This window comes from Pristiophorus japonicus, chromosome 23 (genome assembly GCF_044704955.1).
Source record: "Pristiophorus japonicus isolate sPriJap1 chromosome 23, sPriJap1.hap1, whole genome shotgun sequence".
In the NCBI taxonomy this organism is placed as follows: domain Eukaryota; kingdom Metazoa; phylum Chordata; class Chondrichthyes; family Pristiophoridae; genus Pristiophorus; species Pristiophorus japonicus.
The window spans coordinates 4,125,277-4,148,768 of NC_091999.1; the positions used below are offsets into that span (position 1 = coordinate 4,125,277).

A 23,492-nucleotide genomic window follows, 5' to 3' on the forward strand; every position below is an offset into this window, starting at 1 on the left:
AACTCCCCCTCCCTCCCCTCCCCCTCCCCCTGCGACTCGCCCTTCCCCTCCGCCTCCTCTCACCCTCCTCTTCCCTCCAACTCCCCCTCCCTACCCTCCCCTGATCCCCTCCCACACCCTCCCCTTCCCCCTCCATCTGACTCCCGCTCCCCTACTCCTCCCTCACCCTCCACTCTCTGCGACTCCCCCTCCCCCTCCCTCCCCCACCCCTCTCTCCAACTCCCTCCCCCCCACTCCCTCCCCCCAACTCCCCCCTCCCCGCTCCTTCTCACTCCCCCACACCTCCCTCTCTCCGAGCCCTCCGACTCCCTCTCCCCCCGACTCACCCTCCCCCTCCCTCTCACCTGAATCCCCTCCAACTCCCCATCCCCTCATCTCCTTCTAACTCCCACTCCCATTCCTCCTCCCTCCCCCTCCCCTCTCTCCCTCCCCATCCCCCTCACCCTCCCTCCGACTCCCCCCTCCACTCACTCCGACTCGCCTTACCCCTCCCCCTCCCCCCGACTGCCTCTCCCCCCTCCCTCGGACTCCCCATCCCCCTATATCCCCCTCCTCTGACTCCCCCCCCGACTCCCCCTCCCTCTCCCCAACCTTCCCCCCGACTCCCCCTCCCCCTCCCTCCGACTCCCCTCCCCCTCCCCCTCCCTCCGACTCCCCTCCCCCTCCCCCTCCCTCCGACACCGCTCCCACACTCCCCCTCCCCTCACTCGTCTCGACCCTCCTCCCTCCCCGCCCTCCCCCTCCTCTCCCTCCCTCCGCCTCCCTCTGACTCCCCCTCCTCCCCTCCCCCCGGCTTCCTCTTCCCTCTGACTCCGCCTCCCCTCCAACCCCCCCCTCCTGCTCCCCTCTTTCCGACTCCCCTTCCCTCTAAGCCCACCTTCCCCGCACCCTCCCTCCGACTCACTCCCCATCCCCCCACCCCCCCACCCGTCTCTCCCCCTCCCTCCAACTCCCTCTCCCTCCCTCCTCTCTGACTCCCCTCCTCACTGACTCCTCCTCTGTCCGACACCCCAACTTCTCCCCCGTTTCCCCTCCCCTCCGATTCTCCTCTCCTCCGACCGCCTCCCTCTCCCTCCCCCTCCATTCCCTCCCTCCAACTCCTCTTCCCCTGACTCCCCCCTCCCTCCGACACCCTCTCTCTATCTCCTCTCCCCCCTCGCTGAATCCCCTCCCCCTCCTCCGACTCCCCCTCCCCCTCCCCCTCCCCCGTCTCCCCCTCCCCTCCGACTGCGCTCGCCTCCGACTCCCCTCGCCTCCGACTCCCCCTCCAATTCCCCCGACACAACTCCCCCTCCCTTCCTCCTCTGACTCCCCTCCGCCTCCCCCTCCCTACCTCACTCCAACTCACCCTCCCCCCCTTCCCTCTGACCCCTCCCTCCCACCCTTCTCTCCCCCTCCCTCTGACCCCCCTCTTCTCTCCCCTCTGACTCCCTCTGACTCCCCCTCAACTGACTCCCGTCCCCTCCTCCGCACCCCTCCGATTCCCCTCCCCTCCCTCTACCCACCCTCCCCCAACCCCCCCAAACTCCCCATCCCCTCCTCCTCCCCTTCCCCCTCCCTCTGTTACCCCTCCCCCTCCCCCAGTCCCCCTCCCCTCCAACTCCCCCTCGTCCGACTCCCCCACCCCCCCGACTTCCCCCTCCCTCCCCCTTTCTTCCCCCTCCTTCAGACTCCCCCTCCCTCCGACTCCTCCCACCCTCTCCCTCCCCCTCTCCCTCCCTCCGACTCCCCCTCCCCTTCCCTCCCTCCGACTCCCTCCGACTCCCCCTCCCCCGACTCTCCCTCCCCTGACTCTCCCTCCCCATTCAACTCCCCTCCCCTTCGACTCCCCCTCCCGTCCAATTCCCCCTCGCCGACTCCCCCTCCCTCCCTCCCTCCGACTCCCCTCTCCCTCCCTCCCCCTCTCTCTCCCTCCGTCTTCCACTAACACCCTCCCTTCACCTCCCTACCCGCTCCGACTCCCCCTCCCCTCCCCCAACTCCCCCTCCCCTCCAACTCCCCTTCCCTCCCTCCCTACCTCCGACTCCTCCCTCCCCGTCCCCCTTTCCCTCCCTCCGACTCCCACGAACTTCCTCCCCTCCCCCTCCCTCCCTCCCTCCAATTCTCCCTCCCCCCTCCCACTGACTCCTCCCTCCCACGACTCTCTCCCGCAACTCCCCCTCCCTCCGACTCCCTGCCCCCCTTCCGACTCCTCCGCCCCCTCCCTCTGACTCCCTCTCCACTCCCCTCCGATTCCTCCTCCCTCCTTCCGTCTCCTCCTCCCTCCAACTCCCCCTCCCTCCCTCCCCTTCCCCCTCCCACCGACTCCCCCTCCCTCCTCCACCTCCTCCTCCCTATTCCTCCTCCTCCTCCCTCCGCCTCCCCCGCTCTCCCTCCGACCCCCCTCCCCTCTGACACCCCAACCATTCGCCTGACTCCTCCCCCCCGACTCCCCCGACTCCCCTCCCCTCTTACTCCACTCTCCTCCAATACCCCACCCCCTCCCCTGATTCCCCCCCCGACTCCCCTCCCCTCCGACTCCCCCTTCCTTCCCCTCCCCTTCCCTCCGTTCCCCCTCCCCCTTCCCCCAGCTCCCCCTCCCCTCCCCCTCTCCCTCCCTCCGACTCCCACTAACTCCCTCCCCTCCCCCTCCCTCCAACTCGCCCTCCCCTCCCTGCACTCTGACTCTCTCCGACTCCCCCTCCCTCACACTCCCCGTCCCTCCCTCCGACTTCCCTTCCCCTCCCTCCGACTGCTCCTCCCTCCCTCACATTCCCCCTCCCTTCGACTCCCTCTTCCCCCTCCCTCTTCCTCCTCCTCCTCACTGCCCTCCCCCGCCCTCCCTCCGACTCCCCTCCCTCCGACTCCCCATCCCCTCCCCGACTCCCCCAGCCCCCTCCACTCCCTCCCTCCAACTCCCCCGCCCCCTCTCTCTGACTCCTCCCTCCCACCCCTCTCTCCACCGCCCCCCCTCCGACACCCCCTCATGGAAACATAGAAACATAGAAAGAGTAGGCCATTCGGCCCTTCGAGCCTGCACCACCATTCAATAAGATCATGGCTGATCATTCCCTCAGTACCCCTTTCCTGCTTTCTCTCCATACCCCTGGAGCCCTTTAGCCATATAACCTGTCCATTCCCGTCTAATGTAACCTCCCTCCGACTCCTCCTCCTTCCCGCCCCTCCCCCCTCCCCTCCCCCTCCCTTCCCTCTGACTCCCTCTGACTCCCCCTCCCTCCAACTCCCGGTCCCTCCCTCCCTCCGACTCCCCCTCCACCTCCCTCCCCTCCCTCCCTCCCCTCTACCTCCCTCTGACTCCCCCACCCCTCCCTACGACTCCCCTACCTCCGTCTCCCCCTCCCTGCGACTCCCTTCTCCCTCTGACTCTCCCTCTCTCTCCCTGACTCCCTTCTCTGTCGACTCCCACTCACTCCAACTCCCCACCTCCTCTCCCCGCTCCCCCTCCCCCTCCTCCCCTCCTCCGACTCCCCATCCCCTCTCCCCCTCCCGACTCCCCCTCCCCTCCGACTCCCCCTCCCTCTCTCCGACTCCCCCTCCCCTCCCTCCCTCCAACTGCCCCCTCCCCCTCTCCCTCCCTCCGATTCCCTCCTCCTTCCCCTATCGCTCCCTCCCTCCACTCCCCCTCACTCCGACTTCCCGTCCTTCCCTCCGACTTCCCCTCCTCTCCCTCCCACCCCTCTGACTCCCTCTGACTCCCCCTCCCTCCCTCCGACTCGCCCTCCCCTCCATCCGACTCCTCCTCCCTCCAACTCCCCCTCCCTCCCTCCCCTTCCCCTTCCCTCCGACTCCACTTCCCTTCCGACTCCCCCTCTCTCGACGACTCCTCTCTCCGACTCCCCATCCCCCCCTGACTCCCCTCCCTCTGACTCCCCCTCCCCTCCCTTCCTCCAACTCCCCCTCCTCCTCTCTCTGACTCCTCCCTCCCACCCCTCTCTCCCCCTCCCTCCGACTCCCCCTCCTCCCTCCCTCTCCCTCTCCTTCCCTCCCCTCTGAGTCCCTCTGACTCCCCCGCATAGAAACATAGAAACATAGAAAATAGGTGCAGGAGTAGGCCATTCGGCCCTTCGAGCCTGCACCACCATTCAATATGATCATGGCTGATCATTCACCTCAGTACCCCTTTCCTGCTTTCTCTCCATACCCCTTGATCCCTTTAGCCATATAACCTGTCCATTCCCGTCTAATGTAACCTCCCTCTGACTCCCCCTCCTTCCCGCCCCTCCCCCCCGCCCCTCTCCCTCCCTCCCTCCCCTCTAACTCCCTCTGATCCCCCCCCCCCGGCTCCCCCTCCCCTCCCTCCCTCCCCTATAACTCCCTCTGACTCCCCACCTCCCTCTGACTCCCCCTCCCCTCCCTCCGATACCTCGTCCCTCCAACTCCCCCTACCTCCCTACCCTTCCCCCTCTCTCTGACTCTCCCTCCATCCTCTTCTTCCTCCCGACTCTTTCTCCCTTCCGCTCCCCCGCCCTCCCTCCAACTCCCCACACTCCCCCGACTCCCCTCCCTCCGACTCTCCCTCTATCTCCCTGACTCCCCCACCCTTCGGCTCCCTCTCCCCCCGACTCCCCTCCACTCCGACACCCTATCCCTTCCCCCAACTCCCCCCCCCCCCGACTCCCCTCGTCCGACTTCCCCTCCCCGACTCCTCCTCCCTCCGACACCCCATCCCCTCCCCCGATTCCTCCCCTGACTCCCCTCCCTTTCGAGTCCCACTCCCTCCGACTCCCCCTCCCCCGACTCCTCCTCACTCCGACTCCCCATCTCCTCCCCCCTCCCCCTCCCCCGACTCCCCCTCCTCTCCGACTCCCCCTCTCCTCCCTCCTTCTGATTCCCCCCTCCCTCCCCCTCCCTCCGATTCCCCCCCCTCCCTCCCCTCCCGCTCCCTCCCTCTGACACCCCCTCCCTCCCTCCCCTCCCCCTCCCTCCGCCTCCCCCTCCCCCTCTCCATCCCACCCGATCTCCCCCTTCCTCCATCCCCTCCCCCTCCCTCCGACTCTCCCTCCCCCCCCGACTCCCCTTCCACCCTCCCGACTCTCCCCTCCCCCGCCCCTCGACTCCGTTCCCCTCCCTCCGACTCCCCCTCCCTCCACCTTCCCCAACCAAGGGGGTAACGAAGGCGAGGACCTTAAATTAATACAAGTAGAGAAAAAGCACTTGAGAAACTAATGGGACTAAAAGCCAACAAATCCCCTGGACCCGACGGCCTACATCTTTGGGTTTTACTAGAGGTGGCTACAGAGATAGTGGACACATTAGTTGTCATCTTCTAGAATTCCCTGGATTCTAGAACGGTTCCTGCGGATTGTATTGTAGCAAATGTAACACCCGCTATTCAAGAAAGGTGTGAGGGTGAAAACAAGGAACTACAGGCCAGTTTGACTGACATCAGTCATCGGGAAAATGCTGGAATTCGTTATTAAGGAAGTGGTATCAGGGCACTTAGGAAGTTCTAATCTGATTAGGCAGAGTCAACATAGTTTTTGAAAGGGAAATCGTGTTTTAGAAATTGGTTATCTGAGAATGTAACAAGCAGGGTAGATAAGGGGGAACCAGTAGATGTAGTATATTTGGATTTCCAGAAGGCATTCGATACGGTGCCACACAAAAAGGTTGTTACATAAGATAAGGGCTCATGGGATTGGAGATAATGTGCTAGCATGGATAGGGGGATTGGTTAACGGGCAGAAAACAGAGAGTAGGGATAAACGGGTCATTTTCAGGGGGGGCAGGCTGTAACTGGTGGGGTGCCCCAGGGATCAGTGCTGGGGCCCCAGCTATTTACAGTCTATGTTAATGAGCGAGATGAAGGGACTGAGTGTAATGTATCCCAGTTTGCTGACGATACGAAGCGAGGTGGGACAGTAAGCTGTGAGGAGAACACAGAGCGCCTGCAAAGGGATCTAGATAGAGTAAGTGAGTGGGCAGTGAGGTGGCAGATGGAGTGTATTTTGGGGAAATGTGGGGTTAGGCGCTTTGGTAGGAAGAAGAGAAAAGCAGAATTATATTTTTTTTCATGTTGTTCAGAGAGATTTGGGTGCCCCTTGTGCAAGAAACACAGAAAGCTAGCATTCAGGCACAGCAAGCAATAAGGAAGACACATGGCATGTTGTTCTTTACTACAAGGGGGTTGGAATATCAGAGTACGGAAGTCTTGCTACAATTGTACAGGGCCCTGGTGAGACCACACCTGGAGTACTGGGCACAGTTTGGGTCTCCTGATCTAAGGAAGGATATACTTGCCTTGGAGGTGGTACAACCGAGGTTCACCAGACTGATCCCTGGGATGGAGGGGGCTGTCTTACGATGAGCGATTGTGTAGAACGGGCCGATACTCTCTGGAGTTTAGGAGAACGAGAGGTGATCTCATTGAAAGATACAAGATTCTGAAGGGGGCTTGACAGGGTAGATGCAGGGAGGGTGTTTCCCCCCCCCCCCCCCGGGCTGGGGAGTCTAGAACCAGGGGGTCACACAGTCTCAGGATAAGGGGTCGGCCATTTAGGACTGAGATGAGGAGGAATTTCTTCACTCAGAGGGTGGTGAATCTTTGGAATTCTCTGCCCCAGAGAAGCTCAGCTGTTGAGCATATTCAAGACAGAGATCAATAGATTTTTGGTGTCCAGGGGATTCGAGGGATCTGTGGCGTTGAGGTCAAAGGTCAGCCGCGATCTTATTGAATGGCGGAGCAGGCTCGAGGGGCCGAATGGCCGACTCCTGCTCCTAATTCTTATTTTGTTATGTTCTAACTCAGCTCCCCCTCTGACTGACTCCCCTCTCCGACTAATAGGTATTGAAGGGCGGGCGGACGGGATGTCTTACTACATCCCGTATAATGTGGATAAATGTGAGGTTATCCACTTTGGTGGTAAAAACAGAGAGACAGACTATTATCTGAATGGTGACAGATTAGGAAAAGGGGAGGTGCAAAGAGACCTGGGTGTCATGGTACATCAGTCATTGAAGGTTGGCATGCAGGTACAGCAGGCGGTTAAGAAAGCAAATGGCATGTTGGCCTTCATAGCGAGGGGATTTGAGTACAAGGGCAGGGAGGTGTTGTTACAGTTGTACAGGGCCTTGGTGAGGCCACACCTGGAGTACTGTGTACAGTTTTGGTCTCCTAACCTGAGGAAGGACATTCTTGCTATTGAGGGAGTGCAGCGAAGGTTCACCAGACTGATTCCCGGGATGGCGGGACTGACCTATCAAGAAAGACTGGATCAACTGGGCTTGTATTCACTGGAGTTCAGAAGAATGAGAGGGGACCTCATAGAAACATTTAAAATTCTGACGGGGTTAGACAGGTTAGATGCAGGAAGAATGTTCCCAATGTTGGGGAAGTCCAGAACCAGGGGTCACAGTCTAAGGATAAGGGGTAAGCCATTTAGGACCGAGATGCGGAGGAACTTCTTCACCCAGAGAGTGGTGAACCTGTGGAATTCTCTACCACAGAAAGTTGTTGAGGCCAATTCACTAAATATATTCAAAAAGGAGTTAGATGAAGTCCTTACTACTCGGGGGATCAAGGGGTATGGCGAGAAAGCAGGAATGGGGTACTGAAGTTGAATGTTCAGCCATGAACTCATTGAATGGCGGTGCAGGCTCGAAGGGCCAAATGGCCTACTCCTGCACCTATTTTCTATGTTTCTATGTTTACAGTTCTACAGGGCCCTGGTGAGACCACACCTGGAGTATTGTGCACAGTTTTGGTCTCCGTACCGAAGGAAGGATATACTTGCCATCGAGGGAGTGCAGCGAAGGTTCACCAGACTGATTCCTGGGATGGCAGGACTGTCGTATGAGGAGAGATTGGGTCGACTAGGCCGGTATTCTCTAGAGTTTCGAAGAATGAGAGGGGAGCTCATTGAAACGTATAAAATTCTGACTGGACGCGGGGAGGATGTTTTCCCCGGGGGCTGGGAAGTCTAGAACAAGGGGTCACAGTCTCAGGATACGGGGGTAGGAAATTTAGGACCGAGATGAGGAGAAATGTTTTCACTCAAGAGGGTGGTGAACCTGTGGAATTCTCTACCCCAGAGGGCTATGGAGGCCAAGGGGGTTGACTTACGAGGAAAGGTTGAGCAGGTTGGGCCTCTACTCATTGGAATTCACAAGAATGAAAAGTGATCTTATCGAAACGTATCAGATTATGAGGGGGCTCGACAAGGTGGATGCAGAGAGGGTGTTTCCACTGACGGGGGAGACTAGAACTAGGGGGCATGGTCTTAGAATAAGGGGCCGCCCATTTAAAACTGAGATGAGGAGGAATTTCTTCTCTCAGAGGGTTGTAAATCTGTGGAATTCTCTGCCCCAGAGAGCTGTGGAGGCTGGGTCATTGAATATATTTAAGGTGGAGATAGACAGATTTTTGAGCGATTAGGGAGTGAAGGGTTATGGGGAGCGGGCGGGGAAGTGGAGCTGAGTCCATGATCGGATCGGCCACGATCGTATTGAATGGCGGAGCAGGCTCGAGGGGCCGAATGGCCGGCTCCTGCTCCTGTTTCTGATGTTCTGACGTTCTTCAGTCGCTGAATATATTTAAGAAGGAGATAGATAGATTTCGCGACACACAAGGCGTCGTGGGGTACGGGGAAATAGCGGGAATATTGTGTGGAGATAAAGGGATCGGCCACGAACTCATTGAACGGCGGAGCAGGCTCGAGGGGCCGAGCGGCCGACTCCTGCTCCTGTTTCCGATGTTCCGACGTTCCGATTACCGCTGCCACTGTCTGGCTGATGCCGGGACGGTAGCCTGGGAGGAGGCGGGCGAGGGAGGGTTAACCTAATAGAGCGTTGACCGAGCGCCAGGGATCATTGTAAACAGATGGTGGTGAGCAGAATGAGCTGCAGTCAGATTGTCTGCCATGTGCAGTGTGCCGTTGCCTGTTTTTCTGCTTTGCTCTTTCCTGTTCGTGTACGGCGGCTGGGCTGATGGGAGGAATGCAGAGGGCGGTGTTGAAGGGCCGGGCGGCGGGGGCATGGGGGGGGGGTGGGGGCGCGGAGGGGAGAGGGCGTTGTCCGGTCAGGCCTCAGTAGGCGTGGCGACTAGGGAGGGGGCGGGGGTGGTGGAAGGTGGTTCCTGTTCAAAGGTGTGAGTGGCGCCGGGGAGGGTGTTTGGGCGAGCTTAGGGTGAAGCTCCCCACGCCCCCACCCCCCCCGCCACCCATGGTCAAATATCCTCCATTGTTTCACTGGTGGGGCCGGCGAGTGAAGAACGGGGTCAGTTGGTTGAGGCTGCCAGGGGTCAGCTGGTATCCACGGCAAAGAGTAAACCACAAGAACTAGGAGCAGGAGTCGGCCATTCGGCCCCTCGAGCCTTCTCCGCCATTCAATAAAATCCTGGCTGATCATTGACCTCAACCCCACTTTCCCGCCCGATCCCCATATCCCTCGATTCCCTTAATATCCAAAAATCTATCGACCTCAGTCTTGAATATACTCCAAGACTGAGCCTCCACAGCCCTCTGGGGCAGAGAATTCCAAAGATTCACCAGACTCTGAGTGAAGTTTCTCCTCATCTCAGTCCTAAATGGCCGACCCCTTATTCTGAGACTGTGTGAGCCCTGGTTCTAGACTCCCCAGCCCCGGGGGGAACACCCTCCCTGCAGAGAAACATAGAAACATAGAAAATAGGTGCAGGAGTAGGCCATTCGGCCCTTCGAGCCTGCACCACCATTCAATAAGATCATGGCTGATCATTCCTTCAGTACCCCTTTCCTGCTTTCTCTCCATACCCCTTGATCCCTTTAGCCGTAAGGGCCACATCTAACTCCCTCTTGAATATATCCAATGAACTGGCCTCAACAACTCTCTGCGGTAGGGAATTCCACAGGTTCACAACTCTCTGAGTGAAGAAGTTTCTCCTCATCTCGGTCCTAAATGGCTTACCTCTTATCCTTAGACTGTGACCCCTGGTTCTGGACTTCCCCAACATCGGGAACATTCTTCCTGCATCTAACCTGTCCCGTCCCGTCAGAATTTTATATGTTTCCATGAGATCCCCTCTCATCCTTCTAAACTCCAGTGAATACAGGCCCAGTCGATCCAGTCTCTCCTCATATGTCAGTCCTGCCATCCCGGGAATCAGTCTGGTGAACCTTCGCTGCACTCCCTCAATAGCAAGAACGTCCTTCCTCAGATTAGGAGACCAAAACTGAACACAATATTCCAGGTGAGGCCTCACCAAGGCCCTGTACAACTGCAGTAAGACCTCCCTGCTCCTATACTCAAATCCCTTCGCTATGAAGGCCAACATACCATTTGCCTTCTTCACCGCCTGCTGTACCTGCATGCCAACTTTCAATGACTGATGTACCATGACACCCAGGTCTCGTTGCACCTCCCCTTTTCCTAATCTGCCGCCATTCAGATAAATATTCTGCCTTCGTGTTTTTGCCACCAAAGTGGATAACCTCACATTTATCCACATTATACTGCATCTGCCATGCATTTGCCCACTCACCTAACCTGTCCAAGTCACCCTGCAGCCTCTTAGCATCCTCCTCACAGCTCACACTGCCACCCAGCTTAGTGTCATCTGCAAACTTGGAGATATTACACTCAATTCCTTCATCTAAATCATTGATGTATATTGTAAATAGCTGGGGTCCCAGCACTGAGCCCTGCGGCACCCCACTAGTCACTGCCTGCCATTCTGAAAAGGTCCCGTTTTTCCCGACTCTCTGCTTCCTGTCTGCCAACCAGTTCTCTATCCACGTCAGTACATTACCCCCAATACCATGTACTTTAATTTTGCACACCAATCTCTTGTGTGGGACCTTGTCAAAAGCCTTTTGAAAGTCTAAATACACCACATCCACTGGTTCTCCCTTGTCCACTCTACTCGTAACATCCTCAAAAAATTCCAGAAGATTTGTCAAGCATGATTTCCCTTTCATAAATCCATGCTGACTTGGACCGATCCTGTCACTGCTTTCCAATTGCGCTGCTATTACATCTTTAATAATTGATTCCAACATTTTCCCCAGTACTGATGTCAGGCTAACCGGTCTATAATTATCCGTTTTCTCTCTCCCTCCTTTTTAAAAAGTGGTGTTACATTAGCTACCCTCCAGTCCATAGGAACTGATCCAGAGTCGATAGACTGTTGGAAAATGATCACCAATGCATCCACTATTTCTAGGGCCACTTCCTTAAGTACTCTGGGATGCAGACTATCAGGCCCCGGGGATTTATCGGCCTTCAATCCCATCAATTTCCCTAACACAATTTCCCGCCTAATAAGGATATCCTTCAGTTCCTCCTTCTCACTAGACCCTCGGTCCCCTAGTACATCCGGAAGTTTATTTGTGTCTCCCTTCGTGAAGACAGAACCAAAATATTTGTTCATTTGGTCTGCCATTTCTTTGTTCCCCATTATTAATTCACCTGAATCTGACTGCAAGGGACCTACATTTGTCTTCACTAATCTTTTTCTCTTCACATATCTATGGAAGCTTTTGCAGTCAGTTTTTATGTTCCCTGCAAGCTTCCTCTCATACTCTATTTTCCCCCTTCTAATTAAACCCTTAGTCCTCCTCTGCTGTATTATAAATTTCTCCCAGTCCTCAGGTTTGCTGCTTTTTCTGGCCAATTTATATGCCTCTTCCTTGGTTTTAACACTATCCTTAATTTCCCTTGTTAGCCACAGTTGAGTCACCTTCCCCATTTTATTTTATTCCAGACAGGGATGTACAATTGTACATTTGGATGTACATCTACCCTGTCAAGCCCTTTAGGAATTTTGTATGTTTCAATGAGATCGCCTCTCATTCTTCTAAACTCGAGAGAATATCATCCTAGACTACTCAATCTCTCCTCATCGGACAGTCCTGCCATCCCAGGAATCAGTCTGGTGAACCTTCGCTGCACTCCCTCTCTGGCAAGTATATCCTTCCTTAGATAAGGAGATCCAAACTGTGCACAATACTCCAGGTGTGGTCTCACCAGGGCCCGATATAATCGCAGTAAGACCTCTTTCCTCTTAGACTCAAATCCTCTTGTAATAAAGGCCAACGTACCATTTGCTTTCTTAATCACTTGCTGTACCTGCATGTTAAGTCATTGGTGTATAAGGACACCCAGGTCCCTCTGAACAAGTTGTTGTTGTCCTGGCTGGCCTCCCACATTCTACCCTACGTAAACCAGAGGTGATCCAAAACTCGGCTGCCCCGTGTCCTAACTCACACCCAGTCCCGCTCACCCATCACCCCCTGTGCTCGCTGCCCCCGTGTCCTAACTCACACCCAGTCCCGCTCACCCATCACCCCCTGTGCTCGCTGCCCCATGTCCTAACTCACACCCAGTCCCGCTCACCCATCACCCCCTGTGCTCACTGCCCCGTGTCCTAACTCACACCGAGTCCCGCTCACCCATCACCCCCTGTGCTCGCTGCCCCATGTCCTAACTCACACCGAGTCCCGCTCACCCATCACCCCCTGTGCTCGCTGCCCCGTGTCCTAACTCACACCCAGTCCCGCACACCCATCACCCCCTGTGCTCGCTGCCCCGTGTCCTAACTCGCACCGAGTCCCGCTCACCCATCACCCCCTGTGCTCGCTGACCTACATTGGCTCCCGGTTAAGCAGCGCCTCGATTTCAAAATTCTCATCCTTGTTTACAAATCCCTCCATGGCCCTCGCCCCCTCCCTATCTCTGTAATCTCCTCCAGCCCCACAACTCCCCGAGATGTCTGCACTCCTCTAATTCTGCCCCTCCTGACCATCCCTGATTATAATCGCTCCACCATCGCTGGCCGTGCCCTCTGTTGCCTGGGCCCCAAGCTCTGGAACTCCCTCCCTAAACCTCTCCGCCTCTCTACCTCTCTCTCCTCCTTCAAGACGCTCCTCAAAACCTGCCTCTTTGACCCAGCTGGTCAACTGCCTTAATGTCTACTTATCCGGTGTCAAATTTTTGAAGCGCATTAGGACGTTTCACTCCTTTAAAGGCGCTGTAGAAACATAGAAAACAGGAGCAGGAGTCGGCCATTTGGCCCCTCGAGCCTGCTCCGCCATTCAATACGATCATGGCTGATCCGATCATGGACTCAGCTCCACTTCCCCGCCCGCTCCCCATAACCCTTCACTCCCTTATCGCTCAAACATCTGTCTATCTCCACCTTAAATATATTCAATGACCCAGCCCTCCACAGCTCTCTGGGGCAGAGAATTCCACAGATTTACAATCCTCTGAGAGAAGAAATTCCTCCTCATCTCAGTTTTAAATGGGCGGCCCCTTATTCTAAGATCATGCCCCCGAGTTCTAGTCTCCCCCATCAGTGGGAACATCCTCTCTGCATCCACCTCATAATCTGATACGTTTCGATAAGATCACCTCTCATTCTTCTGAACTCCAATGAGTCGAGGCCCAACCTGCTCAACCTTTCCTCATAAGTCAACCCCCTCATAAAAACATAGACAATAGGTGCAGGAGCAGGCCATTCGGCCCTTCGAGCCTGCACCGCCATTCAATATGATCATGGCTGATCATTCACCTCAGTACCCCTTTCCTGCTTTCTCTCCATACCCCTTGATCCCTTTCGCCGTAAGGGCCTTATCTCCGGAGTGAACCTTCTCTGAACTGCCTCCAATGCAAGTGTATCCTTTCGTAAATATAGAAACCGAAACCGCACGCAGTACTCCGGGCGGTAGTGAATTCCACAAGTTCTCGACCCTCCGAGTGAAGCCATTTTTCCTCATCTCAGTCCGACCCCGTATCCTGAGATTGTGACCTCAAGTTAAAGGCGCTTTATAAACACAAGTTGTTGTTGTTCAACGGATGAGGCCCTCGGCTAAACGTTGTCCCCTTCTCTCTCTCTCTCTCTCTCTCTCTGCAGATCTGGAAGTCGATGACTCCCCGGCCTACTCGAAAGGCCCCTCCTTCACCGTCAATCGGCCGATCGGGATCCCGCGGCACCGAGTGGCGGTGCGGCCGGGCATGCACTCCCCTCCCCCGCGCCCGGTTGCCGACGGCGACACCTACGAGAGCCAGCCGGCCCGCCTTGTCCACCTGGGGGGCTGCAAGGTGCTGGCCTGCCCCAGCATCCAGATCACCTCCATCGCCGCCGGCGACCGGGAGGGGGGCCTGCGGGAGATGGAGCTGGCCGACGAGGAGCCCCCCGAGCTGGGGGGCTGGTGGGCCGGGGCCGGTGGGGAGCAGCAGGCCTACCCTTACCACCAGCACCGGCTGGGAGGCCTCGGGCCTCCCCTCCCCCTGCTGCCCTCGGGCCGGGACCACCTCTACCTGCCCCTTGACCCCTTCGGCTACCGCGACTGCTCGCTCAGCCCCAGCTCGGCCAGCAGCTACTCCTCGCCCCGGGGGGGCTGGCTCTCGGACGCCGCCTCCTCCTGCGGCTCCGCCTCCCACCTCTACGACGATGTGGAGCCCGAGCTGAGCGAGGCGGCCCTGCGGTGCGCCCTGGCCTCCCCTTCCTCCTCCCCCGCCCGCCGGGCCTGGCCTGGCGACGAAGCCTGGGCCTCGCCCGGCTCCTCGCCCGTCGCCGCCGGCGACCTGGGCCGCCTCGGCCCCCGGCACCCGCCCTCCCGGCCCAGCTCCCCCTGCGGCAAAAGGCGGCACTCGGGCCCCGAGGCCTACCCCTGCTACTACGGCTACCAGCAGCAGCACCGCCCCCCGGGCTCGGCCCGGCCCTCGCCCGCCCCCTCGCCCGCCCCCTCCCGCCGGGGCAGCGTGACGGACGACGAGGCCCCCCCCCGGCCCCCCACCCCCTCCTCCCCGCTCCTGCTCCTGCTGGAGGCCGTCGCAGGGGACATCCCGCACAAGTCCCGGCGCACGTCGCAGGAGCAGGGCGTGGCGGCCGAGGAAGGGGAGGGGGAGGGCCCCTACCCGGGGGCGGGGTCGGAGGAAGTCTCCCCCTCCGCCCACCAGCTGGCCAAGAAGGAGGCGGCGCCCATGGAGTACCTCACCGTCCCCTCGCCCTTCGTCTGGAGCAAGGCCCGGGTCGGAGCTCACAGCCCCATCTTCCGGTACGTCGCGCCTGTACAGCACGGGGTTAGATACAGAGTAAAGCTCCCTCTACACTGTCCCATCAAACACTCCCAGGGCAGGTACAGGGGGTTAGATAGAGTAAAGCTCCCTCTACACTGTCCCATCAAACACTCCCAGGGCAGGTACAGGGGGTTAGATACAGAGTAAAGCTCCCTCTACACTGTCCCATCAAACACTCCCAGGGCAGGTACAGGGGGTTAGATACAGAGTAAAGCTCCCTCTACACTGTCTCATCAAACACTCCCAGGGCAGGTACAGCACGGGGTTAGATACAGAGTAAAGCTCCCTCTACACTGTCCCATCAAACACTCCCAGGGCAGGTACAGCACGGGGTTAGATACAGAGTAAAGCTCCCTCTACACTGTCCCATCAAACACTCCCAGGGCAGGTACAGGGGGTTAGATACAGAGTAAAGCTCCCTCTACACTGTCCCATCAAACACTCCCAAGGCAGGTACAGGGGGTTAGATACAGAGTAAAGCCCCCTCTACACTGTCCCGTCAAACACTCCCAGGGGAGGTACAGCACGGGGTTAGATACAGAGTAAAGTTCCCTCTACACTGTCCCATCAAACACTCCCAGGGCAGGTATAGCATGGGGTTAGATACAGAGTAAAGCTCCCTCTACACTGTCCCATCAAACACTCGCAGGGCAGGTACAGCACGGGTTAGATACAGAGTAAAGCCCCCTCTACACTGTCCCATCAAACACTCCCAGGGCAGGTACAGGGGGTTAGATACAGAGTAAAGCTCCCTCTACACTGTCCCATCAAACACTCCCAGGGCAGGTACAGCACGGGTTCGATACAGAGTAAAGCCCCCTCTACACTGTCCCATCAAACACTCCCAGGGCAGGTACAGCACGGGGTTAGATACAGAGTAAAGCTCCCTCTACACTGTCCCATCAAACACTCCCAGGGCAGGTACAGCACGGGGTTAGGATACAGAGTAAAGCTCCCTTTACACTGTCCCATCAAACACTCCCAGGGCAGGTGCAGCACGGGGTTAGATACGGAGTTAAGCTCCCTCTACTTAGATTAGGAAAAGGGGAGGTGCAACGAGACCTGGGTGTCATGGTACATCAGTCATTGAAGGTAGGCGGTTAAAAAAGCAAATGGCATGTTGGCCTTCATAGCGAGGGGATTTGAGTACAGGGGCAGGGAGGTGTTACTACAGTTGTACAGGGCCTTGGTGAGGCCACACCTGGAGTATTGTGTACAGTTTTGGTCTCCTAACTTGAGGAAGGACGTTCTTGCTATTGAGGAAGTGCAGCGAAGGTTCACCAGACTGATTCACGGGATGGCAGGACTGACCTATCAAGAAAGACTGGATCAACTGGGCTTGTATTCACTGGAGTTCAGAAGAATGAGAGGGGACCTCATAGAAACGTTTAAAATTCTGATGGGACTGGACAGGTTAGATGCAGGAAGAACGTTCCCGATGTTGGGGAAGTCCAGAACCAGGGGTCACAGTCTAAGGATAAGGGGGTAAGCCATTTAGGACCGAGATGAGGAGAAACTTCTTCACCCAGAGAGTGGTGAACCTGTGGAATTCTCTACCACAGAAAGTTGTTGAGGCCAATTCACTAAATATATTCAAAAAGGAGTTAGATGTAGTCCTTACTGCTAGGGGGATCAAGGGGTATGGCGAGAAAGCAGGAATGGGGTACTGAAGTTGCATGTTCAGCCATGAACTCATTGAATGGCGGTGCAGGCTAGAAGGGCCGAATGGCCCACTCCTGCACCTATTTTCTATGTTTCTATGTTTTTACACTGTCCCATCAAACACTCCCAGGGCAGGTACAGCACAGGTTAGATACAGACTAACGCTCCCTCTACACTGTCCCATCAAACACTCGAGAGTGAGGGACTGAGAGAAACCAGTCAGTGTACAGATATAGAATCACAGACATTTACAGCAGGGAAGGAGGCCATTTCAGCCCATCATGTCCGTGCCGGCCGACCAAGAGCTACCCAGCCTAATCCCACTTTCCTAATCTGGGTCTGTAGCCCTGTAGGTTACAGCACTTCAGGTGCACCTCCAAGTAGTTTTTAAATGTGGAGAGGGTTTCTGCCTCTACCCCCCTTTCAGGCCGTGAGTTCCCCCCCAGACCCCCACCGCCCTCTGGGTGAAGACATTTCCCCTCAAATCCCCTCTAAACCTCCTACCAATTACTTTCAATCTATGCCCACCTGGTTGTTGACCCCTCTGCCCAGGGAAACAGGTCCGTCCTATCCACAATATCTCGGCCCCTCATAATTTTATACACCTCAATCAGGTCTCCCCTCAGCCTCCTCTGTTCCAAAGAAAACAACCCCAGCCTATCCAATCTTTCCTCATCGCTAAAATTCTCCAGTCCAGGCAACATCCTGGTAAATCTCCTCTGTACCCTCTCCAGTGCGATCACATCCTTCCTGTAATGTGGTGACCAGAACTGTGCACGCAGTACTCCAGCTGTGGCCTAACCAGTGTTTTATACAGTTCAAGCATAATCTCCCTGCTCTTGTATTCCGTGCCTCGGCTAATAAAGGCAAGCATTCCGTATGCCTTCTTAACCACCTTATCTACCTGGCCTGCTACCTTCAGGGATCTGTGGACCTGCACTCCCAGGTCCCTCTGTTCCTCCACACTTCTCTGTGTCCGAACATTTAATGTGTATTCCCTCGCCTTGTTAGCCCCTCCCCAAATGCATTACCTTGCACTTCTCTGGATTGAATTCCATTTGCCTGTTCTGCCCACCTGACCCATCCATTGATATCTTCCTGCTGTCTACAGCTTTCTTCTTCATTATCAACCGCACGGCCGATTTTAGTATCATCTGCAAACTTCTTAATCATACCCCCTACATTGAAGTCTAAATCATTGATATATACCACAAAAAGCAAGGGAACCCAGCACTGAGCCCTGCGGAACCCCACTGGAAACATCCTTCCAGTCACAATAACACCCATCAATCATGACCCTCTGCTTCCTGCCTCTGAGCCAATTGTGGATCCAACTTGCTACTTTGCCCTGGATCCCATGGGCTTTTACTTTCGTGACCAGTCTGCCATGTGGGACCTTATCAAAAGCCTTGCTAAAGTCCATGTACATTACATCGTACACACTGTCCTCATTGACCCTCCTGGTTACCTCCTCGAAAAATTCTATCAAGTTAGTCAGACACGATCTTCCCTGAACAAATCCGTGCTGACTGTCCTTGATTAATCTGTGTCTTTCTAACTGAAGATTTATCCTGTCCTTCAAAATTTTTTCCAATAATTTTCCCAGCACCGAGGTTAGGCTGACTGGCCTGTAATTACTCGGTCTATCCCTTTCCCCCTTCTTCAACAAAGGTACCACATTAGCAGTCCTCCAGTCCTCTGGCAACACACCTGAAGCCAGAGAAGACTAGAAAATGATGGTCAGAGCCTCTGCTATTTCCCCTTTTGTTTCGCTTACCAGCCTGGGATACATTTCATCCGGGCCTGGGGATTTATCCACTTTCAAAGCTGCTAAACCCCCTTAATACCTCCTCTCTCACTCTTTTTATTTCATCGAATATCTCACACCCCTCCTCCTTGATAGCAGTGTCTGCATCACCTCTCTCTTTTGTGAAAACAGACGCCAAGTGTTCATTAAGAACCGTACCCACATCTCCCGCCTCCACACACAGATTACCCTCATGGTCTCTAATAGGCCCCACCCTTTCTTTAGTTATCCTCTTGCTCTTAATATATTTATAAAACATCTTTGGTTTTCATCGATTTTACTTGTCAATATTTGTTCATGCTCTCTCTATGTTTTCTTAATTTCATCTTAATTTCACCCCCCCCCTGCACTTTCTGTACTCCAGAGTTTCAGCAGTATTTAGCCCTTGATATCTGTCACAGGCCTCCCTTTTTTTCTTTATCCCCCCGCCCTGTAAGTCCCTAGACATCCAGGGGGCTCTAGATTGTTAGTCCCGCCCTTTTTCTTTAGGGGAACATACTTGCTCTGAACCCTCAGGATCTCCTCCTTGAAAGCCTCCCACTGCTCCGACACCGATTTACCTTCAAGTAGCTGTTTCCAGTCCACATTGGCTAAATCACATCTCAGCTCAGCAAAAGTTGGCTTTCCCCCAATTTAGAAACATAGAAACATAGAAAATAGGTGCAGGAGTAGGCCATTCGGCCCTTCAAGCCTGCACCACCATTCAATAAGATCATGGCTGATCATTCACCTCAGTACCCCTTTCCTGCTTTCTCTCCATACCCCTTGATCCCTTCAGCCTTAAGGGCCATATCTAACTCCCTCTTGAATATAGCCAATGAACTGGCATCAACAACTCTCTGCGGCAGGGAATTCCACAGGTTCACCACTCTCTGGGTGAAGAAGTTTCTCCTCATCTCGGTCTTAAATGGCTTACCCCTTACCCTTAGACTGCGTCCCCTGGTTCTGGACTTCCCCAACATCGGGAACATTCTTCCTGCATCTAACCTGTCCCGTCCCGTCAGAATTTTATATGTTTCTATGACATCCCCTCTCATCCTTCTAAACGCCAGTGAATACAGGCCCAGTCGATCCAGTCTCTCCTCATATGACAGCCCAGCCATCCCGGGAATCAGTCTGGTGAACCTTCGCTGCACTCCCTCAATAGCAATAACATCCTTCCTCAGATTAGGAGACCAAAACTGAACACAATATTCCAGGTGAGGCCTCACCAAGGCCCTGTACAACTGCAGTAAGACCTCCCTGCTCCTATACTCAAATCCCCTCGCTATGAAGGCCAACATACCAGTTGCCTTCTTCACCGCCTGCTGTACCTGCATGCCAACTTTCAATGACTGATGTACCATGACACCCAGGTCTCATTGCACCTCCCCTTTTCCTAATCTGCCGCCATTCAGATAATATTCTGCCTTTGTGTTTTTGCCCCCAAAGTGGATAACCTCACATTTATCCACATTATACTGCATCTGCCATGCATTTGCCCACTCACCTAACCTGTCCAAGTCACCCTGCAGCTTCTTAGCATCCTCCTCACAGCTCACACCGCCACCCAGTTTAGTGTCATCTGCAAACTTGGAGATATTACATTCAATTCCTTCATCTAAATCATTAATGTATATTGTAAATAGCTGAGGTCCCAGCACTGAGCCCTGTGGCACTCCACTAGTCACTGCCTGCCATTCTGAAAAGGTCCCGTTTTTCCCGACTCTCTGCTTCCTGTCTGCCAACCAGTTCTCTATCCACGTCAGTACATTACCCCCAATACCATGTACTTTAATTTTGCACACCAATCTCTTGTGTGGGACCTTGTCAAAAGCCTTTTGAAAGTCCAAATACACCACATCCACTGGTTCTCCCTTGTCCACTCTACTAGTTACATCCTCAAAAAATTCCAGAAGATTTGTCAAGCATGATTTCCCTTTTATAAATCCATGTTGACTTGGACTGATCCTATCACTGCTTTCCAAATGCGCTGTTATTTCATCTTTAATAATTGATTCCAACATTTTCCCCACTACTGATGTCAGACTAACCGGTCTATAATTACCCGTTTTCTCTCTCCCTCCTTTTTTAAAAAGTGGTGTTACATTAGCTACCCTCCAGTCCATAGGAACGGATCCAGAGTCGATAGACTGTTGGAAAATGATCACCAATGCATCCACTATTTCTAGGGCCTCTTCCTTAAGTACTCTGGGATGCAGACAATCAGGCCCCGAGGTTTTATCGGCCTTCAATCCCATCAATTTCCCCAACACAATTTCCCACCTAATAAAGATATCCTTCAGTTCCTCCTTCTCACTAGACCCTTGGTCCCCTAGTACTTCCGGAAGATTATTTGTGTCTTCCTTCGTGAAGACAGAACCAAAGTATTTGTTCAACTGGTCTGCCATTTCTTTGTTCCCCATTATAAATTCACCTGAATCTGACTGCAAGGGACCTACGTTTGTCTTCAGTAATATTTTTCTCTTCACATATCGAAAGAAGCTTTTGCAGTCAGTTTTTATGTTCCCGGCAAGCTTCCTCTCATACTCTATTTTCCCCCTCCTAATTAAACCCTTTGTCCTCTGCTGAATTCTAAATTTCTCCCAGTCCTCTGGTTTGCTGCTTTTTCTGGCCAATTTATCTGCCTCTTCCTTGGATTTAACACTATCCTTAATTTCCCTTGTTAGCCACGGTTGAGCCACCTTCCCAGTTTTATTTTTACTCCAGACAGGGATGTACAATTGTTGAAGTTCATCCATGTGATCTTTAAATGTTTGCCATTGCCTATCCACCATCAATCCTTTAAGTATCATTTGCCAGTCTATTCTAGCCAATTCACGTCTCATACCATCGAAGTTACCTTTCCTTAAGTTCAGGACCCTAGTCTCTGAATTAACTGTGTCACTCTCCACCTCAATAAAGAATTCTACCATATTATGGTCACTCTTCCCCAAGGGGCCTCGCACAACAAGATTGCTAATTAGTCCCTTCTCATTACACATCACCCAGTCTAGGATGGCCAGCCCTCTAGTTGGTTCCTCAACATATTGGTCCAGAAAACCATCCCTAATACACTCCAGGAAATCCTCCTCCACCGTATTGCTACTTTTATTACTGGTCAATCCTTGTCCTTATCCATAACTACCGTAACTCTAACTGAATTATGGTCACTATTACCTAAATGCTCTCCCACTGATACCCCTTCCACCTGCCCAGCCTCATTCCTTAAAACTAAACCCAGAATCGCCCCTCCCATGTTGGGGTTGTTACATACTGGCTAAAAAGGTTCTCCTGAATACATTTCAGGAATTCTGCACACTCTATACCTTTTGCACTAATTTTATCCCAGTTAATATTAGCGTAGTTGAAATCCACTACTATTACAGCCATATAGTTTTTGCATTTCTCAGAAGTGTGGCTACATATTTGCTCCTCTATCTCCCTCGGACTGTTTGGGCGTCTATAGCACACTCCCAGCAATGTGATCGCCCCTTTTTTTTCATCAGCTCAACCCATATGGCCTCATTTGATGATCCCTCCAACATATCATCCCTCCTCACAGCTGTAATAGTTTCTTTAATCAGTACCACGACCCCCCCTCCCTGAGAGAAAGGGACTGAGAGGCACCAGTCAGTGTACAGATATCTCCCTGAGGGAGAGGGGACTGAGAGGCACCAGTCAGTGTACAGATATCTCCCTGAGGGAGAGGGGACTGAGAGACACCAGTCAGTGTACAGATATCTCCCTGAGAGAGAGGGGACTGAGAGACACCAGTCAGTGTACAAATATCTCCCTGAGGGACAGGGGACTGAGAGACACCAGTCAGTGTACAGGTATCTCCCTGAGGGAGAGGGACTGAGAGACACCAGTCAGTGTACAGGTATCTCCCTGAGGGAGAGGGACTGAGAGACACCAGTCAGTGTACAGGTATCTCCCTGAGGGAGAGGGACTGAGAGACACCAGTCAGTGTACAGATATCTCCCTGAGAGAGAGGGGACTGAGAGACACCAGTCAGTGTACAAATATCTCCCTGAGGGAGAGGGACTGAGAGACACCAGTCGGTGTACAGATATCTCCCTGAGGGAGAGGCGACTGAGAGACACCAGTCAGTGTACAGATATCTCCCTGAAGGAGAGGGGACTGAGAGACACCAGTCAGTGTACAGATATCTCCCTGAGGGAGAGGGGACTGAGAGACACCAGTCAGTGTACAGATATCTCCCTGAGGGAGAGGGGACTGAGAGACACCAGTCAGTGTACAGATATCTCCCTGAGGGAGAGGGGACTGAGAGACACCAGTCAGTGTACAGATATCGCCCTGAGGGAGAGGTGACTGAGAGACACCAGTCAGTGTACAGATATCTCCCTGAGGGAGAGGGGACTGAGAGACACCAGTCAGTGTACAGATATCTCCCTGAGGGAGAGGGACTGAGAGACACCAGTCAGTGTACAGATATCTCCCTGAGGGAGAGGGACTGAGAGGCACCAGTCAGTGTACAAATATCTCCCTGAGGGAGAGGGACTGAGAGACACCAGTCAGTGTACAGATATCACTCTGAGGGAGAGGGACTGAGAGACACCAGTCAGTGTACAGATATCTCCCTGAGGGAGAGGGACTGAGAGGCACCAGTCAGTGTACAGATATCTCCCTGAGGGAGAGGGACTGAGAGACACCAGTCAGTGTATAGATATCTCCCTGAGGGAGAGGGACTGAGAGACACCAGTCAGTGTACAGATATCTCCCTGAGGGAGAGGGACTGAGAGGCACCAGTCAGTGTACAGGTATCTCCCTGAGGGAGAGGGATTGAGAGACACCAGTCGGTGTACAGATATCTCCCTGAGGGAGAGGGACTGAGAGACACCGGTCAGTGTATAGATATCTCCCTGAGGGAGAGGGACGGAGAGACACCAGTCAGTGTACAGATATCTCCCTGAGGGAGAGGGACTGAGAGACACCAGTCAGTGTACAGATATCTCCCTGAGGGAGAGGGGACTGAGAGACACCAGTCAGTATAAGACTTTATGGCTGGCAGGATGATTAATAG

At 54.4% G+C, this 23,492-nt stretch overlaps 1 protein-coding gene across 1 annotated transcript in view; it reads left to right on the forward strand.

Moving 5' to 3' along the window:
- The first annotated feature begins 6,807 nt into the window (after positions 1-6,807).
- nfatc4 (nuclear factor of activated T cells 4) overlaps positions 6,808-23,492 on the forward strand; it is a 96,828-nt gene continuing 80,143 nt past the window's right edge. The window contains exons 1-2 of the mRNA XM_070866731.1: positions 6,808-6,862; positions 13,829-14,975. Of these exons, the coding sequence (XP_070722832.1) occupies positions 6,808-6,862; positions 13,829-14,975 (1,202 nt within the window). The remainder of the gene's footprint in view (positions 6,863-13,828; positions 14,976-23,492) is intronic.